We start from the raw sequence: 16,655 nt of genomic DNA on the forward strand, positions 1-16,655 counted from the left end.
GGCTCTGGGTTCCATCCACACACACACGAAATAAGGTGCTGTAGAGGATAAATCCATAAGAACCGAAGTTGCACACATATTTTTGTTATAGAACTCTCTTATAATTAGAACTATGTAAAATTTTAACAGACTAAACAAAAGGTACACTGGTCACTTTTAAGTATTCAAAAGCAGAAACTAAGAGACTATTTAGAACAGAAAGGATTCCAGTACTGGGAAAAGTTAGATGCCAATGGTGAACTAGAAAGAGAAAAACTGTTTGGCGGGGCAGGGGTAGGGAAGTGCTAGGGATTGAATCTAGGAGTGCTCTGCCACTGAGCTATATCGACAACTCTTTTTTTTGAGATAGGATCTTGCTCAGTTGCTGAGGCTGACTGACATGAACTTTGATCCTCCTGCCTTAGCCTCCCAAGTGGCTGGTATTATAATCAAGCACCACCATACCCAGCTGACAAGATCTATTTGGATGATAGGAATATTTGGATAACTGATTTGTGATCCTAATTTAAAAGTTCCAGTGAATACTGCATTAAAGGAAAAGACAAAAGGAAAACACCAAATAGAACTTTTTAAATAAGTTAGGAAGTCTGAAAGCCAAATGTGGGTGTTTGTTTTTCTTTTAGATTAAATTAAATAACATCAGATTATTTCTCAGGCCTGGTTCCATTCCAAGTCAGTAACACCAACATCAGAGTTTGTTTCCCAATGCTTTTTCTTGTAATTACATTGTTATCTTCCTCTTTTGCATTTCAGACACCTATTTCAAGATAAGCCCAAATGTTAAACTACTAAAAAAAAAAAAAAAGTCACAGAAAAGTCAGAATTAAATTTTATTTCACATTTATAGAAACTGTGAAAAACACCGACATTTTCCCATGTTACAGCACAACATTTCAACGGAATATTTCTTGCCATAAATAAGATCTTACTGATTTGTATAACTGAAATTAAACAGTTTTTGTTCTTCAAGTTAAAATAAAAATGACTTAGTACATGATTGTTTAAAATTTTCAAATCCAGACATAAACATATGGCTTCATTATTAACATCCTATATTGTCCATTACGAAATTATTTCCATTATCAATTAGCACCCATTTATAAAGATGCATTCTTAACATTGTTTTGGTCAGTTGGAGTACAGAAAAAAAATTAACAGTTCAGAAATATTAAGCATACATTTTTGCAATATACTAAATTGTGAGGGTACTACATCATATATATAGGGGGGGTCTGATTAATTTTTATTACCCATAAATTTGTTTTCAAATAATTTTTATCAGTAATCTGGAAAATCTAATGCATATTAACCAAAGAATTGCTTTTTTGATATTGAAAATTTAACCCAGGGGTACTTTACCACTGAGCTTTATCCTCATCCCTTTTTATTTTTTATTTTGAAGACCGGGTCTTGCTAAATTGCTTAGGGTCTCTCTAAGTTGGTGAGGCTGGCCTTGAAATTGTGATCCTCCTGCCTCAGCCTCCAGAGTTGCTGGGATTACAGGCATAATTTTAAAAATCATTTGACTCAACTGAAAATTTCAAATAAGTACACTGGCAGACAAAAATAAAGCAACTTTTTCTAATGGACAGCTCATTTTCTGTAGTAGTTGGTTTCAAACATATATATATAGAGAGAGAGAAAAAGTAAATCTAAACCGTATGCTATAAGACCCAATCATTTTAGAAACCAGTTTTTAAGATCAATCTCAAATATTTCAGAAAATTCAAAATATGACCTAATTAGTCTTTCAGTTGTTTACAGAAAAAATAAAACTACAGACAGAATTGTTCTTATTGATTGAATATTCTAATAACTAAACAGGTCTAAATTTGGACTAAGGTATAGTTTTTGAAATATGTAGTACAGGGAGTTTAAATAATGTTCAATTTCTTTTAAAGCATACATTGATCTTAAATATCCTATGTCAGTGATTCAGATGTCTATGGCAAGGAAGCAATAACTGGTCTGCTACTGAAGGACAATCAAGAAAGAAAGGACTTTTATTTTTCTCGAGAGAAAAGAATATTAAATAGAAATAATATCAAGGAAAAGAACAGCCTGGTCCCCCAAATAAAAGGACAATTAATTGAAAAGAGCAACACTATTCTCTGTTGACACTTATAAGCATTATCCCTATTATCAGGAATAATGTAACACCATCTAATTGTATGTATTACCATCATTATGTATATACGAATATATATATATTAAAAAATACAGATACTGCATGGTGACTAAGCAATTTTGGAATAAATCCATAGACCAAGTCACAGCATGCATAAATTGTTTATATCTTGATTGCTTGTTTATACTGAAACAAATTTTTGTCAAGCATACTAGTAATTTTCAAATGATATGATAAAAAATTTGGTTGTAGTATTTTATTTTGCTCAATTACATTTAAGAAAAAGAAGCTAGGTGCTTCACCTATTTTAATACTAGTGTAGTCTGGATCATCGTATACAAATACATGTATAGAAACTTAAAAGATCCTAGGTTTCCCACGGAGGAGCCATTATTTTGTCTGTATCATTGGTGTGTATCTGCAAAACATTTCAACACTGCAAACATTAAAAGTTTTAAAGTTGAGCATGGGAAAAGGTTTAGACTCTACTGCAATGATGCTGGTGTACGTCTACACAAGGCCTCTTAGTGATGTCAATCAACCGGAGGTAGGAGTTTATCAATGAATTGCTTGACATCCATCATTTCCTGTTTGAGATAAAGTTAAATTAGGCAGCAGCAACGTAAGTCAGAAATTAAATCCTCACTAAAATGTCATTAATGAAATCCAAGTAGGAGCATAGGTAAGCTGAAGTCTCATTTTTATTTCTATAATAAAGAGACATGAAAGAAAAATGAGGGCTAGGTTTGTGGCTTAGTTGTGGAGCACTTGCCTGGCATGTGTAAGGCACTGGGTTCAATTCTCAGTGTCACAAATAAAATTAAGTAAATAAAATAAAGGTCCATCAAAAACTAAAAAAAAAAAAATTAAAAGAAAAATGAGGCTTTAATAGAAATTTCATAACATACCCTATGATGATCATCATATACTGAAATGATAGCTTCTGATTATTATCTAGTTTCCATGAAAATGGTTTACATTTTCTGATATTTAAATAAAATAAAGCACTGGGGAATGTAGAAGTTTAGAAGTTACAGTACATATACCAAGAAGACTTGGTAAGTGCATAGTAACTGACAATCAAGTCTCACTTCTACCATTCCCTCATTAGAATGAAATGCTAAATCTATAGCATAAACTATTTTGTGCCTTTAATAAGGAATTACATACAACTAACCATCAGAAAGAAAGAACATACCTAAGATAGGCCTGGAAGGATCTGAATATAAGAACAAACTTCCTCCTGGAAGCCTCCTGCGTTGAGTGTGGCTCACAGTTTTCCCATCTCCCTCAAACCCACTTCCTGCCTTTTACACTTGAAGGCCTTGGCCTCACTGTTCCACAAATCATTGATACAGAGAACCTTCAACTTTATAATTTAGTCACTCAGAAAAGAAGCGTGCAAATGGTCCTGAGTTCAACTCTGGTACCACACACACACACAAAAAAAAGCAGGGTACCTGTGATGCTCTAAACCCTCAGTCCCTCCTGGGTACTTAGGATGCCAGCACCTCCCTCTCCCCTCTCAGTGCACTCAATATTTCATAGGATATCAAGCCCCTTGTCTTTCTGGATAAGAAAAAGTGGGTAGTAATATGACTTATCTCTAAAGCAAGTGAATTAACCAGGCTGAATGGCTATAAAACAGTGTTGCATGGACTATTTCACTGCTTAGCCATCAATCTTTTTTCTTTATTTTTATGTGGTGCTAAGGATGGAACCCAGGGCCTCACATGTGCGTGCAAGACTAGCGCTCTACCGCTGAACCACACCCCCGCTTTCATTCTTATCAAATGATCACATCTCCTACTTTACTGAAAAAGCATCTAATGTAAGCTCTCAAATAAATAATCTTTTTTCTACCCTGACATCTGTTTACATTCACCTATTCTCTTTTATTTTGATTTCAAGTATTTTCTCCTATGGTAGTACAACTCATCTATAGTCTTAATTCTACTATATGATCCTCCAGACTTCCTCCTCTCAATTATCTTTTTTCCATTGCATCCTCCCTTCACCACAGGTCTTTCTCCCATCTAAAAATGAGACTTCCTACTCTTCACCAAAAGTTTTTTTTTTTTTTTTTTAAAAAGGTCTGTATTCCACTCTCTACTTTCTCGTCTCCCCATCTACGTCACATGGTCCACTGTAGTTTGACTTTTCCTTCCCAAACAACCAAGGTCAGAGATGGCTTAACACTGGACAGTTCCTTCCTGGCCTCTCTCTCTTTAATCCTCTGACATACGTGATACTGCTCTTTCCTGTAGAAATTCTCTTCCCCCATACTTTCAAACACCTACTCCTCTTTTCTTTAGCCTGAATTCAAATGTATCCCCCAAAGTTCTCTCTCTCAGCTTTTTTGATGATGAGGTTCTGAGTACACTATTCTTCACTGATCCACAATACTGGTAATTATTCCAAGTCTCCATTTACAGGCTTGAGCTACAGACAAGTATTTCTAACACCCTATTTTGATACAGTAGGGGTACATCTCAAAATGGTCACAAAACTCAGTATTATCTCCTGCCTGTTACTCTAAAATTGCTCCTTGTACCTACTTTATGATGGCATCTTTGGCATCTGAGCTAAAAAATCTGGGACCTCTTTGAAACCTCCTACTTTCCTACATATAGAATTAACTTCTAAATTCTATAGGCGTTCTTCTCACCTGCTCTGGCATGTAGATTACATCACATCTCTCACTTTGATCAACACTGATGGTTTCCTGCTGTCTAGAGAACAAGCCGCTCCCTGTCTCTTCTGTCCTACAACATCTAGCTTTTCATAAAACTTTGGCCAAAATGGACATTTTTTTCTTATTGCCCTATAGACCTTACCTGCATATTTCCTATCTGTATTCTGCTCATTCCTCAAAATCCAGCTCTTTTATTATGATACCAGCACTTCCTAAAATAAAATTAATCTCACCTGTCTCAGTTTTTCAGGGCACTATTTTTTTTTTTTTTTTTGTGGTTCTAGGGATTAAACCCACTAAAATATATCCCTAGCCCTTTTTATTTTAAGATAATCTCCTAAATTGCCCAGGTTGGCCTTGAACTTTCCTTATTCCTCCCTTAGCCTTCAGTAGCTGGGATTACAGGTGTGTACCACCCATACTTAGTTACAGGTACTTTTTTTATTTTTATTATTTTTAAATTTTCTTTTTTTAGTTTTAGATGGAAATAATATCTTTATTTTATTTTTTTATGTGGTGCTGAGGATCAAACCCAGTGCCTCACGCACGCCAGATGAGCGCGCTACCACTTGAGCCACATCCCGAGCCCCCAGGATACTTTTTTATAATAATGTTTTTTTTTTTAAAGAGAGAGAGAGAGAGAGAGAGAGAGAGAGAGAGAGAGAGAATTTCTTAATATTTTATTTTTTCAATTTTCGGCAGACACAACATCTTTATTTGTATGTGGTGCTGAGGATCGAACCCGGGCCCGCAGGCATGCCAGGCGAGTGCGCTACCGCTTGAGCCACATCCCCAGTCCACTTTTTTATTTTTTAATTTATTTAAATTTTTTTGTGGTACTGGGGATTGAACCAAGGGGTGCTTATACCAGCCCTTTTTATTGTTTATTTTGAGTCAGGGTCTTGCTAAATTGCTGAGACTGGTCTCAATCTTGCAATCCTCCTGCTTTGGCCTCCACAATAGCAGAGTATGTGCCACCACACCTGGATGACTGCAGGGTAGTTTTCAAAAACTGCTACTAGAGCACATATCATGTTCTGTTTCCTGTTAGATACTTGGATAAACATCTTTCTCCTATTAAGTGTTAATTAATTAACCTTAAATTTTAATAATTAAAAGGGAATATTTATTATTCACTTTTGCTTTTTGTATGATTTCTATGTGTGATGGACAATGAGGGATTTGTGGAATTTTAGTGACTAAACGTTTGAAGACTTGCTAACCTAAGATTTAAACTGAACTCATTAACTCTTTTAAGTCCCCAAGTGTCAAATGTTATTGATCTTAAAAATATCACATAAAGAAGTTGCAACTATGACTCTGATCACTGTTTCCAGATACCTACCTGTTGACATGAACAGTGCATCATGCCTTCATAGATTTTGAAGGTTACATTTGCTGGATTTACCAAAGTCTTTAGTTTTTCAACAGTAAGAGAACCAAACATTAGCGGAACTAAAGGATCACAATCTCCATGGCACTGAAGAATAGATAGCTCTCTATTAGGGCCGCTGATGGGACTCTGCAAAACAGAATAAAAGTACCAGTTAGTCACATGTATAAAGCATCATGCCAGATACTTAAAACTGTACACAGAGTAATAACAAACATGTTATTACTTATTATTTCAGGTGATATTTGACCAAAGAAATAAAATTCCTTCCTCTCTTCTCCAGGTCTCTTTATTTAAAATTCTATAGAATGATTGCCTTGTTTTATAACACATCTTCCCAATGAACCCATTTCTTGAAATCTATTACATCTTAATTCATTTCTATATTTTCAGTGTCTTGATATGAGAAGTAATTAATATCTATTAGGATACATTAGATTAATCATGTTCTTTTTCAGTTTTATTTAATTGATTTTAATAAGCAGTTAATAAACAATACCTAGTAAGTGCAAGAAACCAAAGAGTTATTAAATAATAATAAGACAAAACCCTAGATTTAAAAATAAATTTGGGGCTGGGAAAATAACTCAGTGGTCGTGTGCTTGCTATGCACAAGGACTTGTGTTTGACCCCCAGCACCAACCCCCCCTAAAAAAAAGAATTTGAAAATAATGTCTACATTTCCCATGTGTCTTATATATTGCTTCACTGTTGAATATTTAGAAATTATATTCTATAGTAAAATTCTGCTATCAAACCCTGATACTAAAAAATAGTTCTGTGTATTAAAAAAATAGCCCTAATTTCCATATACCCCTTAAAATATAAAATATAAATCAAATAAAAGATTTATGACCTAAGGCTTATTTCTTATTCCATTCTATGCAATCCACAATAAAGACAATAAAGAGTGTGTAGGTAAAGTCTAGTAACACTTTACAAAGGCCCAAGGAAATTCTTTTTTAAAAAGGACGACTGAGCCAAGCATGGTGACACATCTGTAATCCCGGTCACTGGGAGGCCGAGGCAGCCCCAACAACTCAGCGAAGCCCTAGGCAACTTAGTGAGACCCTGTCTCAAAATAAAAAATAAAAAAGAGCTGGGAACATGGTTCAGTAGTTAAGCACCACTGGGGTCAGTCCCTGGTAATATAAAAAAAAAAAAAAAACACAGTAAGATAAAATAAATAAAATAAAATTTAAAAAGGATGACTGATATAAACCATGTAGTAATGATGCCTCACTTAGGTCTATTGATTTTAAGGAAGGTCCCACTGTGGTGTGGGATTTCCACAATGGGAAGTTTACTTTCTGTTCAATTTTGCTATAAAACGAAAACTGCTAAAATAAATAAATAAAGTTTCTTGATTTAAATAAAAAGGATGACCTCCTCAACATTATCTGCTACCTCTTAGCTCAGAAATCTAAACCAGGCTACCTGTGGGAATGAAGCCCGGAGTGGAAGCCAACAACTGAGTGCAGTGACACCTGCCAGTTTCTGCTGTGTGGTGAGAGCAGTGTACAAAGACAAGGCTCCTCCCTGGAAAGCAAGCAGGGAAAGTCAATGGAAAATCCACACTCTGCTAACACAATATAGGAAATTTCTTGTTATTAATGATGTCCATGAAGATATCAACTGAGTGGCCAATGTCAAATCAAATCAGACAAACAGTGGGAATGCATACCCTTAATGCACACAGCTCTCTACACCAAAGAGAACATACCAACTACCCAGTCAAGACACAGACAATAAATAGTATAGTAAACTATTTACAGCATGCCTTAGGAATATTCTGAACTTAGTTATCATTTTCTCTTATGAGAAGTCTCAGGTCTAAAATCCAATCTTGTCTTAAATTAGTACTATTTTCTAAAAGTGGGAATCAAGACAACAAGGACAGTGTAGCAGACATCTTTAGAGTATCTGCCCACCCAGTTCAAAACATCCCATGTCCTGGGAACTATAATCCTGCAGCCATCTAGATGCCTATCACCCTGATTGTGCCCATATGCCACTGCTAGGGACATCCCAGACACTGATGGTTGTTTTCCCAGGAACTGTGGAACTGGGATTCAGTGACTGTAGGCAGTCTCTTTGTGTGGCTGGAACTGTAACATGTAAACTCAAGAGCTGAAAAATTACAAGCTGCAAGAGCTAAGATGGCCAACAAATGATAGAGAAGCAAATGAGGCAAGTGAGCTGACAAAGAAAGCTGAAGGAGAGAAAAGTCCTGATGGCTTTCCAGGTTCCTGCTACTTCCTGAGTCCATACTTTATTTTTAGGCATGGTCTCCCTGTAATGATACTACAGACTCTTTTTTTTTTTTTCAAAGATATATATATATATATATATATATATATATATATATATATATATAGAGAGAGAGAGAGAGAGAGAGAGAGAGAGAGAAATTTTTTGTAATATTTATTTTTTAGTTTTCGGCAGACACAACATCTTTGTTTGTATGTGGTGCTGAGAATCGAACCCGGGCCGCACGCATGCCAGGCAAGCGCGCTACCGCTTGAGCCACATCCCCAGCCCTACTACAGACTCTTAACTTAATCCTTCTTGCTTAAACTCATGATGTTCCATCATTCCACACATAGGTATTAGGGATTGTTTTCTGTAGGCTGTTATCAATAAATCTCAAATAGACAAGACTCCCAGGTACACTTCATATTTTGAATCAAGCATTAATTTTTGTGTCTTATGTTTCTGTCAAGATGTGTATTATGCACATTATTTCAACAAACACCTTATCAGTAACTCCTTTTTACTGTATTGTATCAACAATCTTATGTTTATACTGAATTCTATTCTCTCAATAATTCTAGAATTCTGACATTAGCCTAAGTAAGGGAACACTCAGTTGCTGATTTAGAAGATTTGTAGATTAGAAGCTAGAGCATTCTAGGACAGGTGATATGGAAACAGGTGAAAAGCTGAAGTAAAGACATGAGGCCAACACAAGGGAACCGTGGCTGTTAAAAAAGTACAAGGCGGAGAAAAAGTAAAGACAGGAAGAAAGATACCAAAATAAACTTTACACATTTATATTTAAAACCTATTTTTATATAACAAAAAAGGGAAAGACATTATTTTTCTCTCATCATCTACCTATTGTTTCTAGTCCAAGTCACCTAGAACAAGGGACTTATGCCTGTATGATCAAAGTTCTAATTAATTAAAAGGGTACATAGCGTTAACTTAAAAACCTAACCACAGTGTTGTTATTGTTATTTTAAGAAAATACATTTCAGGTTTCAATCAGTTTCCTTAATAAATTGATTCTGAAGACAATCTAAAAGACAAAGGTTATTGCTAAGGACACAGAAAACTAGGAAAGCAAAAATGTATCTAAAGTGAAAATTAACTAGTTTTAATCCAAACTTAATTCAGCATTAACATCCATCAAGATTCTATAATTCTTCCATAGAAAATGACTGAAATCTTAGATTTCTAGATAAATATACTGATGGTACTGACATACCACTCAAACTTTAACTTACCTGAGAAAATCCTCCCAAAATAATTCTGTTAGATGGAATGCCATTCTTCACTTCTTGATCTATCAAAGCTTTTACTAAAAACAAGAAAGTTAATCACAAATGCTTTCAAAGTTAAGCCCAGAGATGCAATATAAAATAGGAAAAAAAAAATAATAGAAAAGCACTAAGTATATTCAAGGTGAAAATGAGTGAAAAACCTGAAGCACTCAGTTAAAACACAAAATCAGAATGTCTTTTCATTATGAAACTTCTCAGATTTTGCAGGTGCTGTATAACTTAAAATTTCAACAATTTCTTGTCACTTTGTAATACTCTTTCTTCATTGAGAGGTGGATATTCTTGCCCAGTATGGTGGTGCACTCTTATAATCCCAGCCACTCAGGGGGCTGAGGCAGAAGGACTCCAAGTTGAAGGCCAACCTGAATAACTTAGTGAGACCATGTCTCAAACTAAAATAAGGGCTGGGGTACTGCTCAGTGGCAGAGCACTTGCCTAGCATGCATGAGGCCCAGGATTCAACAGGGGGGGTAGGGTGTATGCATACGTTTTAATTCATGGTTAATTCTGCTCATATACATTTTATATTTCTCTTAAAAAACTATAGGGCATTTATACCTAAAAGTCATCATTTTAAAATAGCATATAGTTTTTTTTTTTTTTCTCCCAGAGTTGAGGAGTAAGCCCATGACCTCACACATGCTAGGCAAGCATTCTACCACTGAGCTACATTCTCAGTCCTTTTTTTTAAAACAAATATCATTATTGTATTTTGAGACAGAGTCTCACCAAATTGCCTAGGCTGGCCTGAAACTTGGGATCTTCCTGACTTGGCCTCCTGAGTTTCTGGGATTACAGGTGTGTGCCACTGTGACACCTGAGTTAAATAGCATATAGGATTACATGTTTTGTGATTTACAGTATTTCAAACTGTTCATTCTAATTCTTAAAAGTATCAGTAAAATTTTCCTATAGTCAGTAAATAATTGATGAGGGAAGAATTTCAAATAAGTACTTTTGTTTCTACAACATACCTTGACATGCACCATACAAATGTAAGTATTTAACAACTCCTGGAATTTTCTTTTTCCTTATTATTAATCTTGTGTTTCATGGATAACTTGACATTTTACAAATCTGCCTGATGTTTTACATACATACATTCTTTCATGTTTTTAAAAAATCAGAATCTCTGATTTTATATTTCCTTTTTTATCAAAAACAAAAAACTTTTGTATTGCCATCTATCTTAGCTGGCGACCTAATGCTGCGTTCACAAAATCTGACTATTCCAATAACTTAAGAAAGCAGGCAAATATACAGAGGTATCTTTTCAAAATCTCCGACCTTAAGGATCCATGGAAAGAGAGCGAGCCACTGGAATTCTTTATTCTTATATAGCGGACACACAAGGGGAGGTTCCATGGAACATTCTATCCCAACAAGGGCAAAGGGATAGGATTACAAAGGAACGGATAAGTGTAACTCAACCCCAGTGGGTGACGCCTACTCCTAGAGCCACGCCTTGTTATCTGAACTGGGGTGACGGCCAAATTAGTGCAACCTGGCACTACCATGTCAGATTGAGGCAATAATTGTTCAGAACCCCAGTGCATCAGGACTTAAAGGCGTCTGCATGCAGGGCAGCTCCCAACAACTCTGCTTTTATTAAAATACCAAAAAATGTCCAAATTAAAAGTTATTTTTGATTTACATAAAATTAGTTCTTTAGTTAGAATTAGTATAAAAAAGCAAGGGTACTCTAACTATTTTGAAAAGCACAGTATAATGTGTTAGACACCAGGAAATGAGGCTTAAGGAACTGTTAAGAAGTATGAGGGACTGATTAGGGGGAAACCGCACAGCCGCAGCTGGAGATAAAAAGATGCCGAAGGGGCAGAAACAGCCCAGCTTCTAGGAGAGTGGGGGCAGAGGGCAGCAGAGGCTGGGCTCAAGGAACGTTACTACCAGTCAGTCAGGAAGCACTTGAGAGTTTTTCCCTCAGTTTCACAAAGCTTAGCTCCTTACAGTTACACCCAGTGGCTGAGGTAAAGGCCTCTGGACAAGGCACAATGACAGCAGTCAGCTGTGGAGAGGCAGGTTTTAATTTCAATGACCTTCACCCTAAGGGCAGGAGCAGTACTACTTCCGAGAACCTCAATGGAGCACTCTGCTTTTTTCAGTAGCACATTCTCTCTGCCTTTTTTCCCCTAACTCTAATTCTTACTCTCTCCAGTAACTGGTGGCTTGGAAAGTAAAGCAGTGACAAGTATTTCATGGGCCAACTCCACTGTCAAGACAGGATTTCTCTCATTCTGGAAACCATGAGGCCCACCTGTCTTTTCCACAGGGCCTATTCAGCCCCTCCCGGTTTTCCATAGGGTCCAACACTTACTCAATATCTAGATATATATTTTTATTATCTGTTATTTTTAGACAAAAATGTTAACTCTAGGATAGCTTTGATCTACTTCTGATGATCTAATAAAAGTCAGTATTCATTGGATTTTCCCAAACATCCAATGTCTTTTGAATGTATTTTCTCTTTCTTAAAGATCATAACAGTTCTTTAAAAAAGATTAAGACTCTTACTAGGCTTGGGTTTCTAATTCTATTTTTAAAAATTTCAACAACTACAAAAGTATGAAGAGTAATGAAATAATTCCTTGGGATCCTTCCTTTGATCATTCTACATCACCTTAATTCTCTAATTATCAATTCACAGTCACAATTGTTTTGCTGATGCCACCATCCAGGAGCCACTACCCAGATTATTCTGAAGTCAATCCTAATCATTACATTGTTCTACCTGTAAATAATTCGGCTCATACATGTAAAAGGAAAGGATGCGTCTGTGCATTTTTACAAACTATCAAACTTTCAGTAAGTTAATGTTCTTATGCTTTCACCCACAAAATAAGCTGAGTTATGTTCATAAAGGAGAATGCAATACTACCCATAAAATTGACTTTGGAGATTCTGTAAAGTTTAGCTAATACTTGCACAAAAGCGTTAAGTGAAGACAATTTACAGGAGAAACACTTAGTTTATGAACAGCTAATTAATTCGTGATGTATTATTGTGACACTAATATTCGACTTTAATATCATTTTCATTTTTTATTAACCTTATATCATTATGTTCTGTACATCATTATTTTTATCATATTTCATATCTCCTTAATGAAGAGAACTAGCCACAACTACTAAACACTGTTCTATTTTCTCCATTTGCCTACTCTGTGAATCAAAGCAAAATTCTTATATCTGACAGAGCTGAAACTGACAAATGCTTCCTCCCCATCCACCTCACCTCCATCAACCACAACTGAGTCCATGTAGACATGGCAGCAAACCAGTCAGAGTGATCAGAAAGGAAGGAAACAGCACAACCTCCTGAGATCATATAGCTGGGTCATATCTAATCAGTATCAATGTAATTACTCAGTCAAATAAAAGCATTTAGCGATGCCTTCGCTGTTACAAAAATTTTCTATACTTACCATTTTCTGCCGCTTGTTTAATTCCAGGTTCATCCTCCTGAGCATCTGGTGAAAGTCCAATGATATCAAACCTAGAAAATGAGGCCAAACCTTGAAAGAACCATTCGATTCTGAAAACGTCTATTCTTGGCGAGGATGTTTTATTAAATTCATGGTAGTGTGTATAAAAAGCACTGACCAAAGATAACCCTCTACAACTTGAAACTCACGTTAATATGTCTACAGAGGTCATACAACTAACTTAAAACACATGACTCTGACCTTCTGTATGTTCCTTTCATTCTAACTAGATTCAGATGCTAATGTTAAAAAGTCACAGTGTCACATAATATTAGGATGAGAAGAGCCTAAAATATTAGTCTAACCTTACACTCAAGCAAAAGCAAAAACAAAATAAAAAACCCAAAAACAACCCCTTGGTATTTCAACCCTCAATCCTGAAAATTTTGTAATAAATTCCAGCCATTCCTATCCTTTTCTGTATTCTAAATCAATTCAATGGAATGATTCCTTTTCTGTATCATGTTACTCTTGTATGTACCACCTCATACCCATCAAACATTAGTACTTATAGTGATCTTTATTCATTCCCCATTATGCATTATAACCACCTCAAACCAGAAATCAAGGAAAATCTTCCATTTGCTCTCTCTAATTCTCTATCTGGTTATATGCTCACATTATGGTCTCTACAACATTAGTAGAAATTTTAGTTCAAGGATCAGGATTTTTGTCAGACACAGAGATAAAATAAGGTATGTAGAAACTTGGAAACATTCATGGAATCCAAAGTAGATAAAAAGGGAAGTGGAGGGTGGGTAGAAAAAGTAGTGGGGACAAAGACAACAGACTGGAGGTCCTGATGAGGTCTCAGAATAAACAGTATGGAAACAAGGAAATAAACCCAATGGATATGCAATTATTATGTTACTATTCAGGGGTGAATTAAGTAACTTCAGAGATGAGACAGTTTCAGATGACAAGACTCCAGGAATGACAGTGGATGACCAAAGTTAAGAAGAAGGGGAAAAAAAAAAAAAAAAACCTGGGAAAGAGAAAAGGTGAAAGAACTAGGAAGCCAGTCAAGTTGTAAATGGGCCACTTAAATTGGACCCTGTGGTCACCCAAACAGTAAAATAGTGGCAGAAGCTGAAGTAGAAGACAAAATGTCAAAGCCATCATTTTTTGGAAACACCTGATGACAAGAGTCTCAGAGAACCGCAGAGAGAAATCATATAAGATAATAAAGAGAAATGAGAAACTAAACCTACTTCCTGACCATAAAGTAAACAACAAATGTGAGAATGGGAAGTGGCTTCTTTAAAAATTAACCAGCTCTCCAGAAGGAGAAAAAACTGGAAGGATAAAGAGACTGTGGCTTAATTAGAGTGAACCACATCGGATCATTCAGAGGTTTGGTGACTGAAGTCAACAAAGGCCTATCAAACAGAAAGATATTTTCCCAAAATATTTCTATGTACCCATTTATTCATGTTTCTGTTTATATAATTCCTTATGTTTATTCACAGATCTAAAGCATAAAACCTTAAATAAGGTTAATGTTTGTAACTTTGCAATTAAAAAAATAACTAAATAAAGACTGTTATACACAAAAGCACTTGTAATGAAAAACTAAAGAGTTCTGATTGAATAAGTAAATTCTAACTTACCAAGAAGGCATAGCCATTTTCATATTCAATGTAACAGGCATAACTGGCCTATACGGGAGAGAAAAAAAAAGCAAAATAATAACAGAGCACAAAACCTGATAAATTCAACCAATCAAAAATAAATTACGTGAGGCTCACACAAAACTGCTACAATTTTAACATATGTTTTATGCATCTTTTCCTGAATAACTATGATCTCTGCCCTCCAAGTGTGCTCTGAGGACACAGCAGCAGCTGTGAAGGATTAAGCTTGGCAAATAAGAAAATGTCCTCAACACACTTACTTAATACTTACAACTTCTCAGACATGAGAAGGGAAGCCAAGAACCAAGACGGTTGGAAGCATAAAATATGAGACAATTAGAGCAAATTTTTTGAGAATTGAAATGGCAAACTTCAATTCTCATAACTCAGATCACATTTTTCTTATCATCTAGTTCTTAGCTATGCACCTGCTTAAGAGACCTCTAAATAAATGTAAGATTTGCCTAAGTGTCCAGTATATCCAATTCAAATCTGAGATGAAAAATATAACAGATTATGTGAATTTAGCCAGGTACAAAAGGAAAGAAAAATAAACACACTATAAACACATTTCATGACTATTCTCATCATTTGTGTAACACATCTCTCTATATATTTCTTTGAAATTTTAAACATCTATATCTAAATTTGATGATATAAACATCCCCTAGGCTGTGAAATAGCCTTACAGCAATTCAATCTGGGGAAAATAACAATACAGCAGAAATTCTGACATAGTAAGACTTCTGTCTCTTGTTTGAATAGATTAATAGAAGACACAGCCACACTACACCACAGTGTTCAGATGTAGCTGGAAGTAAAACAGACCCTCTATTTCTGAATAAAAAGAGAAAGAAAATTTTTCTTTCCTAATCTCAGATAATACTCCTTTCCCCATATTCATGTATGTCTCAACTGTACTGCTCTTCCCACTTCTCAGGATGAGTTACTAACCTACCCCCATGTACCCCACCCTTCTGTCTTCTCCATAGCTACTTCCCCTCAGCAACCTCTTGACAGGAAACTTGCTAAACTTATTGATTTTTCTGCATTTACTCAGAAGTTGCCACTTCCTTTTTGACAGAATCAGAAATTGAAACCAAATATTTTGAAATTTTGAAAGTTTGTTCTGTCCACAGTACATCACATTGTCTCTGATAAAATTCAAGAGTGTTTTTAACATAATAATTTTTGAAAATCTGGCAGGTAGATCCCCTTCATAGATATCCCTGGGATATCCTTAGAACTTTACATATATTTAAATATCCAAAATAATTTTCCTGACTTTACGTTCAGCTGATCTCTAGGAGAGTAATATTTAAATTTCTTAAGTAAAAAAGGAAAAAAAGTTTCATTTTAACCACGAATTCTAGTTTTAAGAAATTCTGAAATTAAGAAATTAGTTTTAAGGAGTTCTAATCTTTAATCTTAAACTGAAGATTTAAGGGATAAAAATTAATTATATTCAAATGCTTTTCTGAAAAAGTAAATCTATTATAATTGTTCCTCCCCAGATTTTGAACCACAAAAGCCTAAAGACTAGAAATACTCACGCATGCGGGCAGATATATTTGATATGTGAACTTCTGATACCTGCAAAAGCTTCTGCCCATCCGTGCCTGGTGGAGAAATTATTTGGATAATGCTATTAACTACTGTTTTAAATTGCAAAAAAATAGTACTTAGAAATTTTGTGAGGATAAATGTTAGTTCCTAAAAATACCTTAAATGTGGACC

At 35.4% G+C, this 16,655-nt stretch overlaps 1 protein-coding gene across 3 annotated transcripts in view; it reads right to left on the minus strand.

Moving 5' to 3' along the window:
* Positions 1-813: 813 nt before the first annotated feature.
* The window catches only part of Lypla1 (lysophospholipase 1), a 42,832-nt gene continuing 26,990 nt past the window's right edge, over positions 814-16,655 (minus strand). Inside the window, exons 3-9 of one of the 3 annotated variants that reach the window (XM_046428561.2) lie at positions 16,472-16,537; positions 14,895-14,942; positions 13,225-13,295; positions 9,726-9,799; positions 7,654-7,755; positions 6,169-6,345; positions 814-2,715 (exon numbers count right to left, since the gene is read on the minus strand). In XM_046428561.2, coding sequence (XP_046284517.1) covers positions 2,662-2,715; positions 6,169-6,345; positions 7,654-7,755; positions 9,726-9,799; positions 13,225-13,295; positions 14,895-14,942; positions 16,472-16,537 — 592 coding nt within the window. In that variant the 3' untranslated portion in view covers positions 814-2,661. The remainder of the gene's footprint in view (positions 2,716-6,168; positions 6,346-7,653; positions 7,756-9,725; positions 9,800-13,224; positions 13,296-14,894; positions 14,943-16,471; positions 16,538-16,655) is intronic. The other 2 variants (XM_046428562.2, XM_058573979.1) reach the window with 2 other exon arrangements.

Source organism: Marmota monax, unplaced genomic scaffold (genome assembly GCF_021218885.2).
Source record: "Marmota monax isolate L192 unplaced genomic scaffold, Marmota_monax_Labrador192_F-V1.1 WCK01_AAM20220418_F8-fsc00044, whole genome shotgun sequence".
Taxonomy (NCBI): Eukaryota; Metazoa; Chordata; class Mammalia; order Rodentia; family Sciuridae; genus Marmota; species Marmota monax.